The sequence below is a fragment of the Stegostoma tigrinum genome, chromosome 7 (assembly GCF_030684315.1).
Source record: "Stegostoma tigrinum isolate sSteTig4 chromosome 7, sSteTig4.hap1, whole genome shotgun sequence".
NCBI lineage: Eukaryota > Metazoa > Chordata > Chondrichthyes > Orectolobiformes > Stegostomatidae > Stegostoma > Stegostoma tigrinum.
In genome coordinates this window covers 103,645,666-103,664,921 of record NC_081360.1, presented here as the reverse complement: position 1 = coordinate 103,664,921, position 19,256 = coordinate 103,645,666, and the positions used below count along the sequence as shown (strand labels likewise).

At 42.5% G+C, this 19,256-nt stretch overlaps 1 protein-coding gene across 3 annotated transcripts in view; it reads right to left on the bottom strand.

Annotated features, from left to right (window-relative positions):
• Window positions 1-19,256, bottom strand: part of LOC125454338 (desmin-like) — a 121,587-nt gene that overhangs the window by 93,874 nt on the left and 8,457 nt on the right. For all 3 annotated transcript variants that reach the window (XM_048535000.2, XM_048535002.2, XM_048535001.2), the window contains exon 2: window positions 13,762-13,822. In XM_048535000.2, the coding sequence (XP_048390957.2) occupies window positions 13,762-13,822 (61 nt within the window). The remainder of the gene's footprint in view (window positions 1-13,761; window positions 13,823-19,256) is intronic.

Genomic DNA, 19,256 nt, shown 5'->3' with positions numbered 1-19,256 from the left:
CCGTCCACCACTGATGCTTAGTAGCAGCAGTGTGTATTATCTCCAAGATGCACTACAGAAATTCAACAAAGGTCTTCAGACAGCACCTTCCAAACTCACAACCACTTCCCTCTAGAACGACAACAGCAGCAGAAACTTGGGGAGACCATTACCCACAAGTTCCCCTCCAAGCCACTCACCATCTTGACTTCAAAGTACATCCTTCATGGATGCTGGGTCAAGATCGTGGAATTCCCTCCCCGATGGCATTGTGGGTCAGGTGGACCACAGCAGTTCAAGAAGGCAGCTCACCACTATCTTCTCAATGACAACTAGGAACAGGCAATAAATGCTGAACAGCCAGCAACAGCCACATCCCACAAACAATAGATCAAAAGAACTATTTCCACTGGTGGCAGATACCAGAATTAGGGGGCATATTGTAAGAATTAGGGTCAGGCCATTCAGGACAGATATTGCAAGAGCACTTCTACATGCAAAGTATAGTGCAGGCCACCCTCAAGGGCAGTCAATGCTAATTGAATTATTACATTTAAATCTGACATTTTTTTATTGAGCAAGGTTATCAAGGGACGTGGGCCAGGCAAGCATAAGGAGCTCAGCTATATATCAGCTAATATCTTAATGAATTGTGGAGCAGGGTGTGAAGTTGAATGGCAAACTCCTATTCCTATGTTCCTATAAATGCTCAGAATTACAGAAGCATTGCCATGCAGAAGGAGCTCATAGAGCAATTATGTCTGTACCAGGTCTCTAAATGAGCATCATGACTGAATGCCCATTTTCCTGCCTTTCCCCATATCCTTGCACAATTTTTGAATTAAATAATCATACAAATTCCTATTGAATTCCTCAACTGAACCTGACTCCACCAGTGCATTCCAGTCCCAATCAACCGCATTTACTTAGTTTGCAAATCAAACGTTTGCAATGTGCAGGAGTATCAGGAACCAGGTTCTGAAAGAGGGAACAGAAATTAGTTGGATGGCAGCTGAGAGCTGTTGTTTGCAATTCCTGCACTATGGAAACTTCAGGAGGCCATCTGTGTTGGAGGAGCACATGTGTATGATGTTCTCAATTGCTGGAGCTCAAGCAGCAGAGTTTTGTACTTGAGGGGCAGCTGGAGACACTGTGGAACATTAGGGGATATGAAAGTTTCCCAGATTATGCATCTCAGAAGATGGACACAATAAAGACAGTGTGAAGTCAGGAATATAAATGGGGAAGGAAGCATTTGCATAAGTGAAAAGGGGCAGGCAGTGAATGAGACTTCAGAGCATATGTCACTTTCAAACTGATGTTGGAAACTGTTGGGAGTGTAGTTATGCCCAAGGCACCAACAAGCAAGAGACCATATGACCACAGGAGCAGAAGTAGCCCATTCAGCTCATCATGTCTGTTCAACTCCACTTTCCTGTCCTTTCCCATTACCCTTCATTCCTTTCCTGATTAAAAAACCAATCCATCTCAGCCTTGAATCTATGGAAGGCCATAGTCTGAGCTGCCGCTGTGGTAAAGAATTTTATACATTCACTATCCTCAGTGTGACCAGCAGTGCTCTGTAGGGATTGGTGATGGATCTACAGTTGTTTATCATTTATATAAAAGATTTGGTTGAGAATTTAGGAAGCAAAGTTAGTAAGCTTGCGGATGACACCAAAATTGGTGATAGAGTGGACAATGAAGAAGCTTATCTAAGATTACAAAGGCATCTTGAACAATTGTGCCAATGGGCTGCGGAGCTGCATTGGGAGTTTAGTTTGGATAAATCCAAGATGTTGCATTTTGGTAAAACAAACAAGGGCGGGATTTATACAGTTAATGGTACGGCCCGATGTAATGTTATCGAACAAACAGACCCAGGGGTTCAGGTACATAGTTCTTTGAAAGTTGAGTCACAGTTAGATAGGGTGTAAAGAAGGCATTTAGCACACTTGTCTTCATTGTTGAGACCACTGAGCATAGGAATTGGGGTGTCATGTTGCGGTTGTACAGGACATTGGTGAGGCCACTTTTGGAGTACTGTGTACATGGATGTTGGTGTGTTCACCAAGCTAGGAGGTTTGATAGCAGACCTTTTGTCCCCTTACTAGATGACATCCTCAGTGCTGTGGAGTCTCCTGTGAAGCACTGTTGTCTCGAATTTATATGGTCTGGTTTTTGTTGCTTCTGGTAGGTGCTGGTTCTGGTTGTGCATTGTAATGGTCGGTATATTGGGTCTAATTCCATGTGTTTGTTAATGGAGTCAGCAGATGAATGCCAAACCTCCAAGAATTCCCTGGCTGTCCTCTGTTTGGCTTGTCCAATGACAGTAGTGTTGTCCCAGTTGAAAGTGTGGCTTTTCTAATCTGTGTGTATTGAAACCAAGGACATCTGGTTGTTTTGGTTAGTTGCTAGTCACTCATTTCATGACTCAAACACCAAGTACTGTGTATAGTTCTGCTTGCCCTACTATAGAAAGGTTATTATCAAATTGAAGAGGGCTCAGAGATTTACAAGGATGTGTCTGGACTGGAGGGTCTGAGTTATAAGAGGAGGCTGGGGCTTTTTCCGCTGGCACATTGGAGGTTGCGGGGTGATCTGTTAGAAGTTTATAAAATCACAGATAAGGTGAACAGCCAAGGTCTTATCCCTAGCGTAGTGGAGTTCCAAGCTAGACAGCATATTTTTAAAGTGAGAGGAGAACAATTTAAAAGGAACCTGAGGGGCAACTTTTTCACATGGATGTTGGTTCTTATGTGGAATGAACTTCCAGAGGGAGTGATAGATACAGGTATAGCTATAACATTTAAAAGACATTTGGATCAGTACATGAATAGGAAAGGTTTAGAGGTATATGGGCCAAACGCAAAATAATGGGGCTAGTTTAGTTTGGGAAATCTGGTCTAAATCTTGTCCTAAGGGTCCGTTTCTGTGCTGTATGATTCTATTACTGTCTTAAATCTGCAACTCATTATTCTGAGATTATGATCTCTGGTCCTAGATTCACCCACAAGCAGGGTGAAACAAGCTTTCCACATCTACCATGTCCCTTAAGAATCATAGATGTTTCAATAAGGTCAACTGTTACTTTTTTATATTTCAGTACGTACAGCTCCAATTTACTCAACATCTCCTCATAAGACACATCCTTCCATACATGGTAGCAGCCTAGTAAACCTTCACTATACAGCGTCTAAGGCCATACATCTTTCCTTAGATAAGAGGCCCAAAACTGTTCACAGTATTTCAGCTGTGGTCAGCCCAATGTCTTGAGAAGAAGCACAAGCCTGTCCAGTTCAGAGAGAGGGCAGTTTAATTTTGTTAATCTACAGGCTGTGAGAGCTAAAAGTAAGTCTTAAACCGATTTAGCAGTAGAGAAAGTGGAGATAGAGTTTAAAAGTTGGCTTGTGTTTCTGTGTTTCTTGCAGACAATCATATCCGGTGATGTGCATAACGTTGCCAAAAGGAAACATTTGCAATATGATCAGTTGAGTAAGAACTTAAAGAATTAAGAAAGGAGAGAATCTTCACCAGGTTTGAGTATGTTTAGAGGATAACTCCAGGAAGTAAAGGTTGAATCTCTTTTTTTAAATGTTTATAATAAGTATTTCCAAACTGTCTTATTCCTTTTGTAGAGACTGCAACTTTGGTTTTTAAATATCCTTGATTGTGGATTAAAATGGGTCAAGGCTGTTTTAAAACCAAGGACTTTGAAATTATTTGATGCACTTCGCAAAACAAGTTACTGAAACCCCATTGTGAGCTGTATTTGCTCTTTTGGTTTGTAAATAATGGGGAAGGAGAGATAAGACACCATGGCACTGACGAGTGCAGACAGAGATTCAAACAGCAACACATTCAAACAGCAACACATTGCTGATTGGCATATGCAATTTTGAATAGTTGTGAATGCCAGTGATCTTCAGCATGTCACTAACTCTGATTGCCTCCCAGGCAGTTAAACAGCATGATGGTGGAGGTAAAGGGACAGAAGTCATAATCATAGAATCCTACGGCACAGAGAGAGGCCCTTTGACCCAAATTGGTCCAAGCAGACCAAAACGGCCATCTACACTAACCCCACCTCTGTGCACTTGGCCCATATTCCTCTTAACCTTTCCTTTCCACATATTCATCCAAATGCATTATAAACGTTGTTAATGTACCCGCCTCAACCACTTCCGCTGACAGCTTATTCCATACGTGTAGCACCCTCTGTGTATAAAAGTTGCCCCCTCAGATTCCCATGTATTCTTTCCCCTCTTACCTTAAACTGATACCCTCCAGTCCTCAATGCCCCATACCTGGGAAAAAGGCTGAGTGCATTCACTGTAGCCATGCCTCTCACGATCTTATACACTTCTACAAGATCCCCTCCTTAGTCTCCAACGCTCTAAAGAAAAAAGTCCTAGCTTGTATAACCTTATTACAGGCCTTACTGAAATCCATACAGATTATGTCTACTGCCCTGCCATCATCAAATTTACTGGTCACTTCATCAAGGAACTCTAACAAATTTGTGCGGCATGATCTCCCACACATGAAACAGTGCTGACTACTCCTAAACAAACCCTAATTTTCTAAATGAATGTATATCTTCTCCCTCAGAATTTTCTCAAGTAACTTACCTACCACAGATATTAAGCTAACAAAGTGTGAAGCTGGATGAACATAGCAGGCCAAGCAGCATCTCAGGAGCACAAAAGCTGATGTTTCGGGCCTAGACCCTTCATCATGCTCTCTGATGAAGGGTCTAGGCCCAAAACGTCAGCTTTTGTGCTCCTGAGATGCTGCTTGGCCTGCTGTGTTCATCCAGCTTCACACTTTGTTATCTTGGATTCTCCAGCATTTGCAGTTCCCATTATCACTGATCACAGATATTAAGCTTACTGGTCTATAATTCCCAGGTTTTTCTTCGCAACCCTTCTTGAACAAGGGCACAAGATTCGCTACCCTCCAGTCTTCCAGGGCCTTGCTTGGTGGCTAACGATGATGCAAATATATCAGCCAGGGCCCCCACAATTTCTTCCTTAGCATCATGCAGGTTTCTTGGATATATCTGATCAGGACCAGGAGATTTATCCACCTTCATACATTCTAATACTTTCAACACCTCCTCAACTGTGACATCAACTGCCCGCAAGATAACGCCCCTAACTTCCTCAAATTCCCAAGTTTTCATGTCTTTCTCCACAGTAAAGATGGAAATATACATTGGGGACCTTACCCGGCTCCTCTCATTCCACTTGGCGCAACAGGTGCTCTCTCTACACTGAAATAACTAAAGAAAGTCAACTATTTCTCCCATCAGTGACTATAAGCTGTTGCCTTTAATAAATAACTCAAAGGCTTTATCTATCCTGCTGGTTACCTTCCCAATGAATTCCAGTTCATTTGTCACGCATAATTTTCTTTTCATGAAGCCATGCTGACTTAGTTTGCTTGATCAAATTAAAGAAATTTCCAGAATCTAAGCATTTTTTAGAAGTTACTACCAATGCATCCAATGTCTCTCTAGCTGCTTCTTTTATTATCCTTTGATGCATCCATCAGTTCTGAGGGATTTACCAGTTTTTAGCCCCATTAGTTTTCCTAGCACTTTGGTGATAATTACTGTAATTATTTCCTTTCCTTAATTTAACAAATAAATCCAATAATTAAAATTGTAATTGTTCAGTAATTTTAGTTATTGATGAATTTATTGCCCATCCAGAGTTGAGTTCAGTGGTGGGTCTGGAGTCACATGTAGTTCAGGCCAGATAATGATGGCAGTTTCCTTCCTTAAAGTATTAGCAACCAGACAGCTTTTCCTGACAATCAACAGTGGTTTCGCAAGTCATCAATAGACTCTTAATTCCAAATTTTTATTGAATTCAAATTCTATCAGCTGCTGTAGCAGGATTTGAACCTGGGTTCCCAGAATATTACCTGGGTTTTTGGATTAATAGTCCAGTTTTACTAATTACCACTAGATTATCACCACCACTTTTTGCTATGTGAAGATAACAATAGTGGATTCATACCATCCAAAACAGGTTGAAGAGGTTCTAGATGTATGCCACTCTTCATGGAGACCATGCTCTTGGACAGGGCTTAGGCTAGCACATTGAATGGGACAAGCTGAAATTGTTCACAAAGGAAATGTAGACTTGAAAAACTTTTTGGCTCAGTTTGATGCTGAGCCCATTCATAAAATGAGTGTCAGAAGTAACTGCCAATTAATGTCAAACTTATAGACTATAATCAACCATGTTAATTCATTTTAATTAAAGATGGTTTTTGGTATAAACAGTAGGCAAATAACTAAGAAGATTTGTTTTGGTTTGCTCTTGAATCTTCAAAAATAAAGACTTTTGCTGTAAGCCACGGAGTCTGAGATAACAGGGCGTAGAGCTGGATGAACACAGCAGGCCAAGCAGCATCAGAGGAGCAGGAAAGCTGACGTTTTGGGCCTAGACCCTGGCTTGAAACGTCAGCCTTCCTGCTCCCCTGATGCTGCTTGGCCTGCTGTGTTCATCTACACCTTGTTACCTCAGATTCTCCAGCATCTGCATTGCTACTATCTCTGAAACAATTTTAATCCCACTGCGAAGCCTCTTCTGAGGATGCCAGCCATGGAGTCTATTGGCTTTGTTCCTTTAGCAAAGAACATCTTCAATGGTTATTGATCTCTACTGCTATGGTAACACTGATAAGACATTACATATAAAGGGTTGAAACGCATTCTCACAATCAGCTTCATGTGATGCCTTCCAGGCAAAGGGTATCAGAAAAACAACGAAGAATATTCTGCAGCAAGGAAAAAGGTAGAATTTGTAGTATACAATGATACTAATGACAGACACAGCAGGTGTTAGAACAGTACAGCACAGGAACAGCCCCCTTGGCTCCATGGTTATCACCAGTGCCCTACAGTCCTAGGGACCTTGGTTCAAATCTAGCCAGTGTGGAGTTTGTACATTTTCCCTTTTTATGATTGCCTGCCACAGTCCAAAGATATGCAGGTTAGGTGGACTGGACATGGTAAATTGTCTGGGGTGTCCAGGGAAGTGTTGGCTAAGTGGAAGAAGGGTCTAGGCCCGAAACGTCAGCTTTTGTGCTCCTAAGATGCTGCTTGGCCTGCTATGTTCATCCACCCCCACACTTTGTTACCTTGGATTCTCCAGCATCTGCAGTTCCCATTATCTTAGCAATGGGAAGTGCAAGGTTACAGGGATAGGGTAAGGAGAGGATAGTTCTGGGTGGGATGCTCTTTGGAAGGTTGGTGTTGACTTGATGGGCCGAATGGCCTACTTCCACACTGGAGGGATTCTACGCCTATGCAGACTGTAATGCAGATCTAAACTAACTCCATCCGCCTGCACATTGTCCATATCTCGACTTCCTGCCTGCACATGTCTATCTAAATTGAAGACCTACAGTGAGATTCTCGCAGTTGCAATGCTGGCATAGTGCTCAGGTCATTGGGCCAGAATTCCAGAGGGCCAGGCTAATGGTCTGGGACACTAGTTTAAATCCACCATGGCAACTGGTGGAATCTGAATTTTTAAAAATTCATTCATGAGATGTGAGTATCTCTGGCTGGACCAGCATTAATTTTATTGCCTGTCCCACAGTGCCCTCAAATGGGTAGTGGTGCGCTGCCTTCTTGAACTGCTGCAGTTCAGTTGCTAGAGTTAGACCCAGAATGGCATTAGGGAAAGAATTCCAGGACGTTGACCCAGCAACAGTGAAAGAACCACAATACTTACAAGTCAGAATGACGAGTAGTTTGGAGTGGAACATAAGTGCTCCTATGTATTTGCTGGCTCTGCCTTTCTAGGTGGTAGTGGTCACGAATTTGTAAGATACTATTCAAGGAGCACTGGTGAATTTCTGTAGTATATCTTGTAAGTGGTACAAACCATTGCTATTGAGTGTCCAAGGTGAACAGAGTGGATGTTTATTTGTGGGGTGCCGATCAAATAGGCTGCTTTGTCCTGGACGGTATCAAATTTCTTCAGGGTTGTTGCAGCTACACTTATCCATTATTGTAGACTGATTTTGGGGAGTCAGGAGGTGAGTTACCAGATTCCTAGTCTCTGACCTGCTCTTGTTTCTTAATTCAATTAATAAATCTGGAATTTAAAGCTAGTTTCAGTAATGGTGACCATAAATAATCATCGTCCAAAAACCCATCGTATAAAAACCCATTTGTTTTACTATTGCCCTTTTTGGGAACTGTCATCCTTATTCTATCTACATGTGACTCCAGATCCATAGCTCTTTTGGCCACTGCCGGACAATCACCTTCATCACAATTAAGGATTAGCAACAAATGTGAACAAAGCCCACACGCTATGAAAGAAGTATAAAGAAATTCAGAAGGTGGCAAGGAAGGTAAAAAGTATGAATTCAAAATTAGTAAACACATACCATGCTGCAATTCTAGAGTAGCAGATAGGATGGATCAATGCTTGGCTTGATGGAAATGATTTCAGGATTCTTGGAACCTGTTCTGGGGCAGGTGGTACCAATTCGAAATGGAGGTTCTGCATTTCAAAAGTTTGATGACCAAATTGCTCCCAGCAAGTATACAGGTGTGCCTGAGAATGGTCTAAACTAATTTGACAGGGGATCGAGAATGAACAAATAGTAGTAGTAAAGGATTGACAATTTTGGATAATTAGGTAGCACCATATCAGATGACCATATCAGCAGACCACGAAGGACGGAAAGGAATCTGGTAACAGTACATAATCTAAATGCTCCAAGTGTGGTGAATAAGGTTTATGAGATAAAAGCACAAAAAGTGATTTGGTAGTACAATGTGGTGCCAAAGGAAGAAACATGGTTTAAAAATGGTGATGACAGGATATGTTAAATTTAAAAATGATCTGAATTTGGTGCAGGCAGAAACACTTCTGCCACTGGGATGCTGCCAGATACTGCTTGCACTGACTGCAGTTTCTCTGCGTTTCTTGCTTTTGACTTATTTGTTGAGAATTGAGTTTCTTTAGACCTGTTAAACATGCAGAGGATATCCAAATAAAAGCAGAAAATATTGGAGAAACTCAAAAACACCTGATAGTATTTGCAGAGAAAGAAACAGACACAATATTTCTTTTGCTCTGAAGGAAAGTCACGTTAACTCTGCTTTCCTTCCATAGATGCTGACAGGCCTGCTGAGTTGCTCAGACAATTTCTGTTTTTGTTCCAGATTAAAAGCAACTGCAATTCTTTTTGTGTTTTTCTCATGTTGAAAAGAAATGGTTGCTATTCTGTTGAAAAAGGAGGAGAGTGGGGAAGTAGAACAGATGGTGAAGGTGCACACAACAAAATAAGACATGAGTGCTGCCAGTGGTAAAGGTGAGACTAAGATATAAAACAGGAGTTACCGACAGGCTTGAAGAGGAGAAAGTAGGTCATCTCCACTGACTGAAACACAAAGTGGGGTTGTAATTAAAATGGAGGAAAATTTCTTTCTTCCTTGGCCTAGGATTCAACCCCCACCTCCTCCCACCAAGTGTAGAGTTGACGAGGGAGTCAGGACGTTGGCGGAGGAGAGATATTCTAGGACTTTCCAGATATCCGTCTACTTTAGAGACCGTAGTTTCCTCTCCTCTGTTATTAAGGATGCCCTCAACCGCATCTCCTGAATTTCCTGCATTTCTGCCCTCAAACCCTCTACCCACAACAAGAGGGACAGAATCCCCCTAGTCCTCACATACCAGCCCACCAACTTCCGAATACAATGCATCAATGTCAAACGTTTCCACCGCCTACAATCAGACCGCACCACCAAAAAGATATTTCCCTCACCATCACTGTTCGCTTTCCAAAAGGGATTGTTCACTCCGCAACTCTTTAGTCAGCTCCACATTCCCGACCAACTTCTTCACCACACCCGTTACCTTTCCCTGCAACCGCAGGAAGTGCAACACCTGTGCTCACACCTTCTATTCCATCTCCGTCCGAGGCCTCAAGTAATTCTTTCAAATCCGGCGGATTCACCTGCACTTCATCCAATCTCATCCACCGTATCCACTGCTCTCAATGTGATCTCCTCCATATCGCACAGACTAAACGCAGATTCATGGGCCGATTTGAGGAGCATCTGCGCTCTGCACGCACCAACCAACCCGACTTTCCAGTTGCCACGCACTTTAACTCCCCCTCACTCCCCTGGTGACACGTTTATCCTTCACCTCCTGCGATGTCAGAGTGAGGCCAAATATAAACTCGAGGAACAACACCTCATATTTTGCCTTGGGAGTTTACAGCCTAATGGCCTGAATATTGATTTCACCAGCTTCAAAATATCTCCACCTCCAACCTGTCTATCTTCCTACTCATCTAACTGCTCTAGTCTTTCCAATGACCGATCAAATAACCCCTACCTGCATCTACTTACTTTCATCTAGGTAATGGGCTAATGGTATTGACGTTGGACTGTTAATCCAGAGACCCAAGTAACATTCTGGCAACCCGGGTTCAAATTCCACTATGGCAGATGGTGGAATTTGATTCAATAAAGTATCAGGAGTTAAGAATCTAATGATGACCATGAATCCCATTGCTGATTGTCAGAAAAACCCATCTGGTTCACTAATGTCCTTTAGGGAAGGCAGCTGCCATCATTACCTGGTCTGGCCTACACGTGACTCCCGTCCACAGCAAAGCAGTTGACTCTGAACTGCCCTCTGGGCAATTAAGGATGGGCAATAAATGCTGCCTAACCAGTGATGGCCTCATCCTATTAACGAATAAAGGACCTCACCTACCCAAGCACCAAACCCCTCCCTCTATTTATTTCTGGATTCCCCCCAGGTCCTGACAAAGGGTCTTGGCCCAATACATTGACTTTCCTGATCCTCAGGCGCCATCTAACCTGCTGTGCTTTTCCAGCATACTGTGTGACTGCTTTGCTGAACACTTCCACTCTATTCATAAGAATGATTCCAACCTTTCAGTTCCTTGCTATTTTAATAAATCATCTTGCTCTGACGCTAACATTTCTGTCCGAGGTGTGGATTTTTTCATTCATTTTGTGGGATGTGGGCATCGCTGCCTGGCCAGCATTTCTTGCCCATCCCTAGTTGACCTTGAGAAGGTAGTGGTGAGTTGCCTTCTTGAACTGCTGCATTCCTCCTGCTGTGGGTTGACCCACAATGCTAATAGGGAGGGAATTCCAGGATTTTGACCCAGCGACAGTGAAGGAACGGTGATATATTTCCATGTCAGGATGTTGAGTGACTTGGAGGGGAAATTGGAGGTGGTCGTGTTCCCATATATTTGCTGCTCTTGACCTTCTAGATGGAAGTGGTTGTGGGTTTGGCAGGTGCTGTCTGAGGATCTTTGGTGAATTTCTGCAGTGTATCTTGTAGATAGTACACACTGCTATATTGAGCATCGGTGGTAGAGCGAGTGGATGTAGCGCCAATCAAGCGGGCTGCTTTGTCCTGGATAGTATCAAACTTCTTGGGTGTTGTTGGGGCTGCACTCATCCAGGCAAGTGGGGAGTATTCCATCACACTCCTGACTTGTGCCTTGTAGATGCTGGACAGGCTTTGAGGAGTTAGAATGTGTTACTCACTGCAGTATTCCCAGATTCTGGCCTGCTCTTGTAACCACTACTTTGATGTGGTGAGTCCAGTTGAGTTTCTGGTCAATGGTAACCCCCAAGATGTTGATAGTGGGGGTTTCAGTGATTGTAACACTGTTGAACGTCAGGGGACGACGGTTAGATTGTCTCTTATCAGTGATGGTGCCATGTTTCAGCAAAACTCAATACACATTGGAGGAACAGTAACTCATTTTTCACTTAGGTAGTTGACCGCATTCAGGACTCAACAATGAGTTCAACAAGTCAGAACATGAACAGTGTTCTGAATTTTGATTACAACAGCACATCTCTCCCACCACACCCCCTTTCCCCACAACTAAAGTCTCGTACACTTTGCTGGCAGCATGGCAGAATCCTCTTCAAACCTATCATTTGCATGAATTTTATATCACGCTCTCTCTATTACCACCATTAACACTCCCTTTTGTCTTTTGCTCTGGGTCAATTCACTTTCTGTTCCACTTACTCTTCCTTCTCTTTCAAAATCATACAGGACATCATTTCCTAGCCCCTTTCAGTTCTGTTTCTCTCCTCACAAATGTTGGAATGCCTGTTGAGTTTTCTGTTTCTTTTTCAGATTTCCAGCATCCACAGTATTCTGTTTTTAGTTAGACAGAATATCAGCTGGAGCCTGAAGTTCAATCTAATTGAATATTGATGGTACCAATTCTATCAATATTGATAGAATGACTTTGCTGGCTTTGAAGTTCTAGGTGTGGAGCATCACTAGTTATGCTAATAATTGTTATCTTGAGGGTAGTTAAGAGTCGACCACATTGATGTGGGCCTGGAGTCTTTGTAAAAGTGGTAGTTTCCTTCCCTAGAAGACATCAGTGAACCAGATGGGTTTTCACAACAATCAACAGTAGTTTCGTGGTCATCTAAAAAACTAAACTTAATTCCAGACTTATTGAATTCAAATTTCAATTGCTATGGTGGGATTCAAACCAATGCTCCTGGAACATTAGAGCTAATGGGAACTGCAGATGCTGGAGAATCCAAGATAATAAAGTGTGGAGCTGGATGAACACAGCAGGCCCAGCAGCATCTCAGGAGCATTAGCCTGGAGCTCTAGATTACTAGATGAGTGGCATTATCACTGCCACACAACTACTCTCCCCAGAAGTTCAGTCAGACTATTTTTGTATAAGGTGGAAAGAGATGCAAACACAAGAGACACAAAGTATTGGAAAAGGGAAAAGAATTGAAATACTGGGTTGCTAAACACAGGATGGACAGAGAGCTTTGAAAACACAGTGAATAGGGGCAAGATGAAGGCATACCTAAGGTAACAGGAATAAGAAATTAACAAAGAAATGTAGATGCTGGAAAGCTGAAACAAAAACAGAAAGGGCTAGAGGAATTAGTTACAGCGGTTGACAGAAAATGCTTTGGAAAAGGGTTTGCCCCATTGGGTAGATGGCTGATTTGTGACGCACCTTGACACCAGCAGTATGCATTCAATTCCTCTACCCAGTGAGGTCATCATGAAGGCTGTGCCTTCTCAACCTCCTTAGCCTGAGGTGTGGTAATCTTTTCAGGTTAGACTCACCACCAGTCATATCTCTAAAATTACAGAGTAGACTATAATAACTCTCTTCGCGATAGTTCAAAGCCCAAGAGAGTCTGTTTCAGGTAACATTTCAATCTGTCCAGTACAATGGATCAAATGATCACTACAAACAACTGTTTTTTCAAGGAACACATTCACAGTTCAAAGTTTGAACTGTAGTGTGACTTACATTGAAAACAAAACCATGCATTGATGAACTCATATATATATGTAAATTATGTTGCAACAAACATAGAGAAATAAATTCAGCAGCTAACTGGGAAGTGATGGATGGGATGTTGTGGGTACTGCTTACTTAAAGTTATATTAATATTATATCTGAGAACATCCCCTCCTGGCAAAAAAATAAGTATTTTGAAATAAAGCCAAGTCATCCATTAGCAATTTTTTTCTACATGTAATTCAGTCACAATAATTAAAATATGGGGATACAAAATTACAGTCATAATTTCAAATAAACAATTTCAAATCACCTATACCGCAGCATCTCAAGTGATTTTCCACGAATGGAGCACTGTCAACATATGAAGGACAAAATTATTGAACACATTGTCATACATAAAGTTGTTAACAAATCCATTGGTTTAAGGACTGAACTTGCCTTCCTTAATTCTTCATAATCTTTTTCAGAGTCCTTTCTTAGTTGAATTTCTTTTTCTAATCTGCAATAAGAAGTAAAACATTTTGCATGTTCCACAGCTCCTGTCACAGCAATTACAACAAAAATCATAGATCATTTTTACAGTACTGAATAATACCATAAAACTATCATAAATAGGAACAGGAGTACAGCCTGGTCTGTCATTCAATAGGATCATGGCTGATCCTTCACTCCTTGTGACCACTTTCTTTCCCTTTCCCCCAACCCTTGATTACAACACTGAAAAACAATATCCCACCCAGCCAGTTCAAATGAACAGTATTATTCATGTAATGGACGCAATTCTACAATGCACGCACAAAACTATTGTTGACGACGGCATATCTGAACCATCAGTCTGTCTAGTATATTGGTTCAAATGTCCATTCCAGGTAATTGATTTTTTATTCATGAATCAAATTCACAGTTCTAACCTTGAATTATAGAGTGGCTTACATTGAAAACAAAATCATGTATTGATGAAGTACAGCAATCAGGTTAAATACATACAAATACATAAGTTATGTAGTAACAAATACAGTGAAAGAAATTTTGCAGCTATCTGGGAAGTGATGGATAGGATGTTTAGGGGCAATGATTACTTAAAGTTATATTAATATTACAAGCCAGCACAGCCCTCCTACCATTATATGCACAGATGTAATTTTTGATTCCCCTCGTGATCAAGAATCCACCTCAGACTTAAATATACACAAGAAATCTGCCCCCAAGCTCTCTGTGTCAAGGAGTTCTAAAGGCTCTCAAACTCGTGAAGAGAAGAAATTCCTCATCTCAGTCTAAAATTGGCATCCCTTTATTCTGAGACAATGACCTCTGTTCTTAGACTGTATCATGAGCAGGAACATCAACTCAGCATTTATCCTGTCAAGCCCCTTAAGAATCCTACATGTTTCAACGAGATCCCCCCTCATTTTTCTGAACTCCAGTGAGTACAGACCCAACCTATTTAGCCCTGGTATGACAGTCTGTCCACACCAGATATCATCCAAGTGAACCTTCTCTAAACTTCCTCCGATAATGTAATGTCTTTTCTCAGACAAGGGGACCAAAACTGCTCACAGTACTCGAGATGAGGTCTCACCAGTGCCTTGCACAGTTCCAGTAAGGCTTCTCAACTATTATACTCCAACCCAATTGAAATAAGGGTCAACATTCCATTAGCCTTCCTGATTATCTGCTGCACCTGAGTGGTAGCTCTTGGTGTGTCATGCACAAATACCCCCCAGTCCCTTTGTGTTACAGCTTTCTGCAGTTTTTCTCCATTTAAATAAGAGTATTCTTTTGTTCTCTCTTCCAAAATGAACGTTACATTTTTCCACACTACATTCCATTTGTCAAGTTTTTGCTGACTTATTTAACATACAAAATCCCTCTCACAATTTGCCTTTCCACTTATTTTTGTGTTATCCGCAAACTTAACGATAGTACATTCACTTTCTTCCTCCAAGTCATTTTATATATATATGGTCTTAGCACTGATCCCCGTGGAATCGTGCTAATTACAAGTTGCTAACCTGAAAAGGATTCCCTTTATCTCCACCAGTTCTTTCTCATCCATCAACCAATTCTCTATCCACACTATATTACTATCTCCAACATATGGACTCTTGTCTTATGATTAAGGCTTTTGTGAGGTACCTTGTCAAATGCCTTCTGGAAGTCCAAATACAACTCATTTACTGATTCCCCTCTATCCACTCTGGTTCCTCGAAAAACTCTGATAAGATGTCTTGCTGGAATTATTCAGGGCCATGGTGAGGCCACACTGCAGTAGTGAATATGCCGTTTTGGTCTCCATATCTGAGGGAGGATGTTCTGGCTATGGAGGGAATGCAACAAAGGTTTACCAGATTGATTCCTGGGATGGCAGCACTGACATATGAAGATAGTCTGGATCGGTTAGGACTATATTCACTGGAGTTTGGAAGAATGAGGGCAATCTCACAAAACCTATAAAAATTCTAATTGATTAGACAGGTACTTATCTGTTTGTCCCAGAAATTAGGCAAATGTGTAGCAATGCCACAGCAGTGATAATTGGGGATTTTAACTTTAACAAGGAGAGGGAGAGACAGACAAGGGCCTGTCAGAAAGGTGGCAAATTTCTACAATGTGTCTGGCATAATTTCCTGTAGCAATTGGATTTGGTAATGGGTAATAAGTTGAACTGAATTAGTAACCTAATTGTGCATGAACATTCATCAAATAGTTATCATAACATGATTGAATTCAATGTAGCATTTGAAAACAAAAAGCACGAATCAGCTACTGGAGGTTTTGGTTTACATGAAGTGAGATGAAATAGAGACCATCCACAATAACCTGGGAAAATCTGCTTATGCCTAAAATAACTGAGCAAGTAGAGGATGTTTAAAGAAACATTTAACTCAATACAAATCCTGTTTATACCTTCCAGAGAGAAAAGTTCCAGCACAAAGCTTAAAGAGGACTTACTAAAATGCAAAAAAAAAACTGCTGAATAGAAAAGATACAAAGACCAGCAAAGCACCATAAAGCAGTTTATACGAGCTACTAAAAATTATGGACAGAAACATGCAAGGAGACATTAGTGATAATGGGAACTGCAGATGCTGGAGACATTACTTGTTTTGTAGTTACATAAAACGAAAGCAGGGCATGGTAAAAGTTGGCCCAAAAAGGGCTGCAAGAGGCGACACTGTCAATCACAATGGGAAATCAACAGACCCGATGAAAAAAAACTGCCTCATAATTTACATTAGGAAAAAAGACTGCTTCCCCAAAATCCTGAGGGAATTACTGGTGGATTAGGAACAGGGGCTGAATAAAATTAACACAAATCAGATATCAGTAATGAGGAAATTAATGGAATTAAAGTGTGACAAATCTCCGGGACCTAAGAGTTTCCATCAGAGGGTGTTAAAAGAAATTGGGGGAAGCACATTATGGATGTCCTAAATACAATCATTCAGAAACAAAACGGAAATTGCTGGAAGAACTCAGGTCTGGCATCATCTGTGGAAAGAATTCAGAGTTAATGTTTTGGGTTCCAGTGACCCTCCTTCATAACTGATGGTATCTAGGTAAAGGCTGCTATTTATGCAGCAGACAGGGGGTGAATAGGTGGAGATGGAGCCCAAAGAGAGGGAAAAACAGTTGGGCAGATAAAGGAGATAATGGGAACTGCAGATGCTGGAGAATCCAAGATAATAAAGTGTGAAGCTGGATGAACACAGCAGGCCAAGCAGCGTCTCAGGAGCACAAAAGCTGACGTTTTGGGCCTAGACCCTTCATCACAGAGGAGGATGACAGTGATGCGAACTTGATAGAACTCTCTGTGGTTGCACAAAGTAGGATAATATGACCTGAGAAAGAAGATAGGTGGAGAGGAGAGTATAGGTGGGGAGGTAGGGAGGGAATAGGTCAGTCAAGGGAAGACGGACAGGCCAAGGAGGTGGGATGAGGTTAGTAGGTAGGTGATGGACGTGCGGCTTGGGGTGGGAGGAAGGGATAGGTGAGAGGAAGAACAGGTCAGGGCGGCAGAGACAGGGTGGACTGGTTTTGGGATGCAGTGGGTAGAGGGGAAGAGCTGGGCTGGTTGTGTGGTGCAGTGGGGGGAGGGGACGAACTGGGCTGGTTTTGGGATGCGGTGAGGGAAGGGGAGATTTTGAAGCTGGTGAAGTCCACATTGATCCCATTGGGCTGCAGGGTTCCCAAGCGGAATATGAGTTGCTGTTCCTGCAACCTTCGGATGGCATCATTGTGGCACTGCAGGAGGCCAATGATGGACATGTCATCTAAAGAATGGGAAGGGGAGTTGAAATGGTTCGCGACTGGGAGGTGCAGTTGTTTATTGCGAACCGAGCGGAGGTGTTCTGCAAAGCGGTCCCCAAGCCTCCGCTTGGTTTCCCCAATGTAGAGGAAGCCACACCGGGTACAATGGATACAGTATAACACATTGGCAGATGTGCAGGTGAACCTCTGCTTAAAATGGAAAGTCATCTTGGGGCCTGGGATAGGGGTGAGGGAGGAGGTGTGTGGGCAAATGTAGCACTTCCTGCGGTTGCAAGGGAAGGTGCCGGGTGTGGTGGGGTTGGAGGGCAGTGTGGAGCGAACAGGGAGTCACGGAGAGAGTGGTCTCTCTGGAAGGCAGACAAGGGTGGGGATGGAAAAATGTCTTGGGTGGTGGGGTCGGATTGTAGATGGCGGAAGTGTCGGAGGATGATGCGTTGTATCCGGAGGTTGGTGGGGTGGTGTGTGAGAACAAGAAGGATCCTCTTGGGGCGGTTGTGGCAATTCCTCCGCCACCGCCGCATCTGCTCCACGATGACGCATTCCACTCCCATACGTCCCAGATGCCCAAGTTCTTCAAGGACCGCAACTTTCCCCCCACAGTGGTCGAGAACTCCCTTGACCGCGTCTCCCACATTTCCTGCAACACATCCCTCACACCCCGCCCCCACCACAACCGCCCCCTGATACCCTCTGGGCAATTAGGGATGGGTAATAAATGCTGGCCTAGTCAGCGACACCCTCATCCAGTGAACGAAGGAAAGGAAAACCTGAAAGGAACTGTAGCATAAGAGTCTAAGACAACTGCAAAGGTAGAAATGTCTTTTTTTGTTCATTCAGGGGAGATTAGCATCACTGGCTAAGCCAGCATTTCTTGCCCATCCTATTGCTATTGAGCTGTTGGTCACCTGCATTATTCAACCCCAAGTTTCTTTGTTGTAGGTACACCCATATCGCTGTTAACAAGAGAGTTCTAGGAGATTTTGACCCAGCAATATTGTCGGAACAGTGATATATTTTCAAGTCAAGAAAATAAGTGGCTTGAAGGCAATTTGGTGTTTTCATGTACCCGTTGCCTTTACCATCTACTTGGTAATAGTCGCAGGTTTGCAAAGTGCAGCCTAAGGAGCTTTGGTAATTTTTTTTTGCTGCGCATCTTGCAGATGATAGAAGCTGTTGCTCCAATGGGAGGGAGTGAATGTGTGTGGATGTGGTGCAAATCACACAGATTGCTTTGTCATGGATGGTATCAAGTTTTTTGAGTGTTGTTGCGGCTGCACCCATCCATGTAGGGAGCATAACATTACACTCTTGATTTGTGCCTTGTGGCCAGGCTTTCAGGGAGGGGCGGGGGTCAGAAGTTACATTGCCCATTGCTTGATTCCGAGCCTCTAACTGGCTCATGTAGAGATGTATTCATATGGCTTTTCAAGTTCAGTTTTAGTATAAAGTAACCCTCAGGATATTGTTATTGCCCATGTTCTGACATGAGAGTTGAGGTGCTGCTGCAGTGGATGATAAGAGTTCAGTGACTTCTTCATCATTTTATACATGATGCATGCTTAAGGTGCTCCTTCGCTGCCTGTTATGAGTTAGGCCTCTTGTGCAGTACTTGCCTTTGTCCTACTTTCACAGGTGTTCCCATTCTCTATTATCTTCTTTGC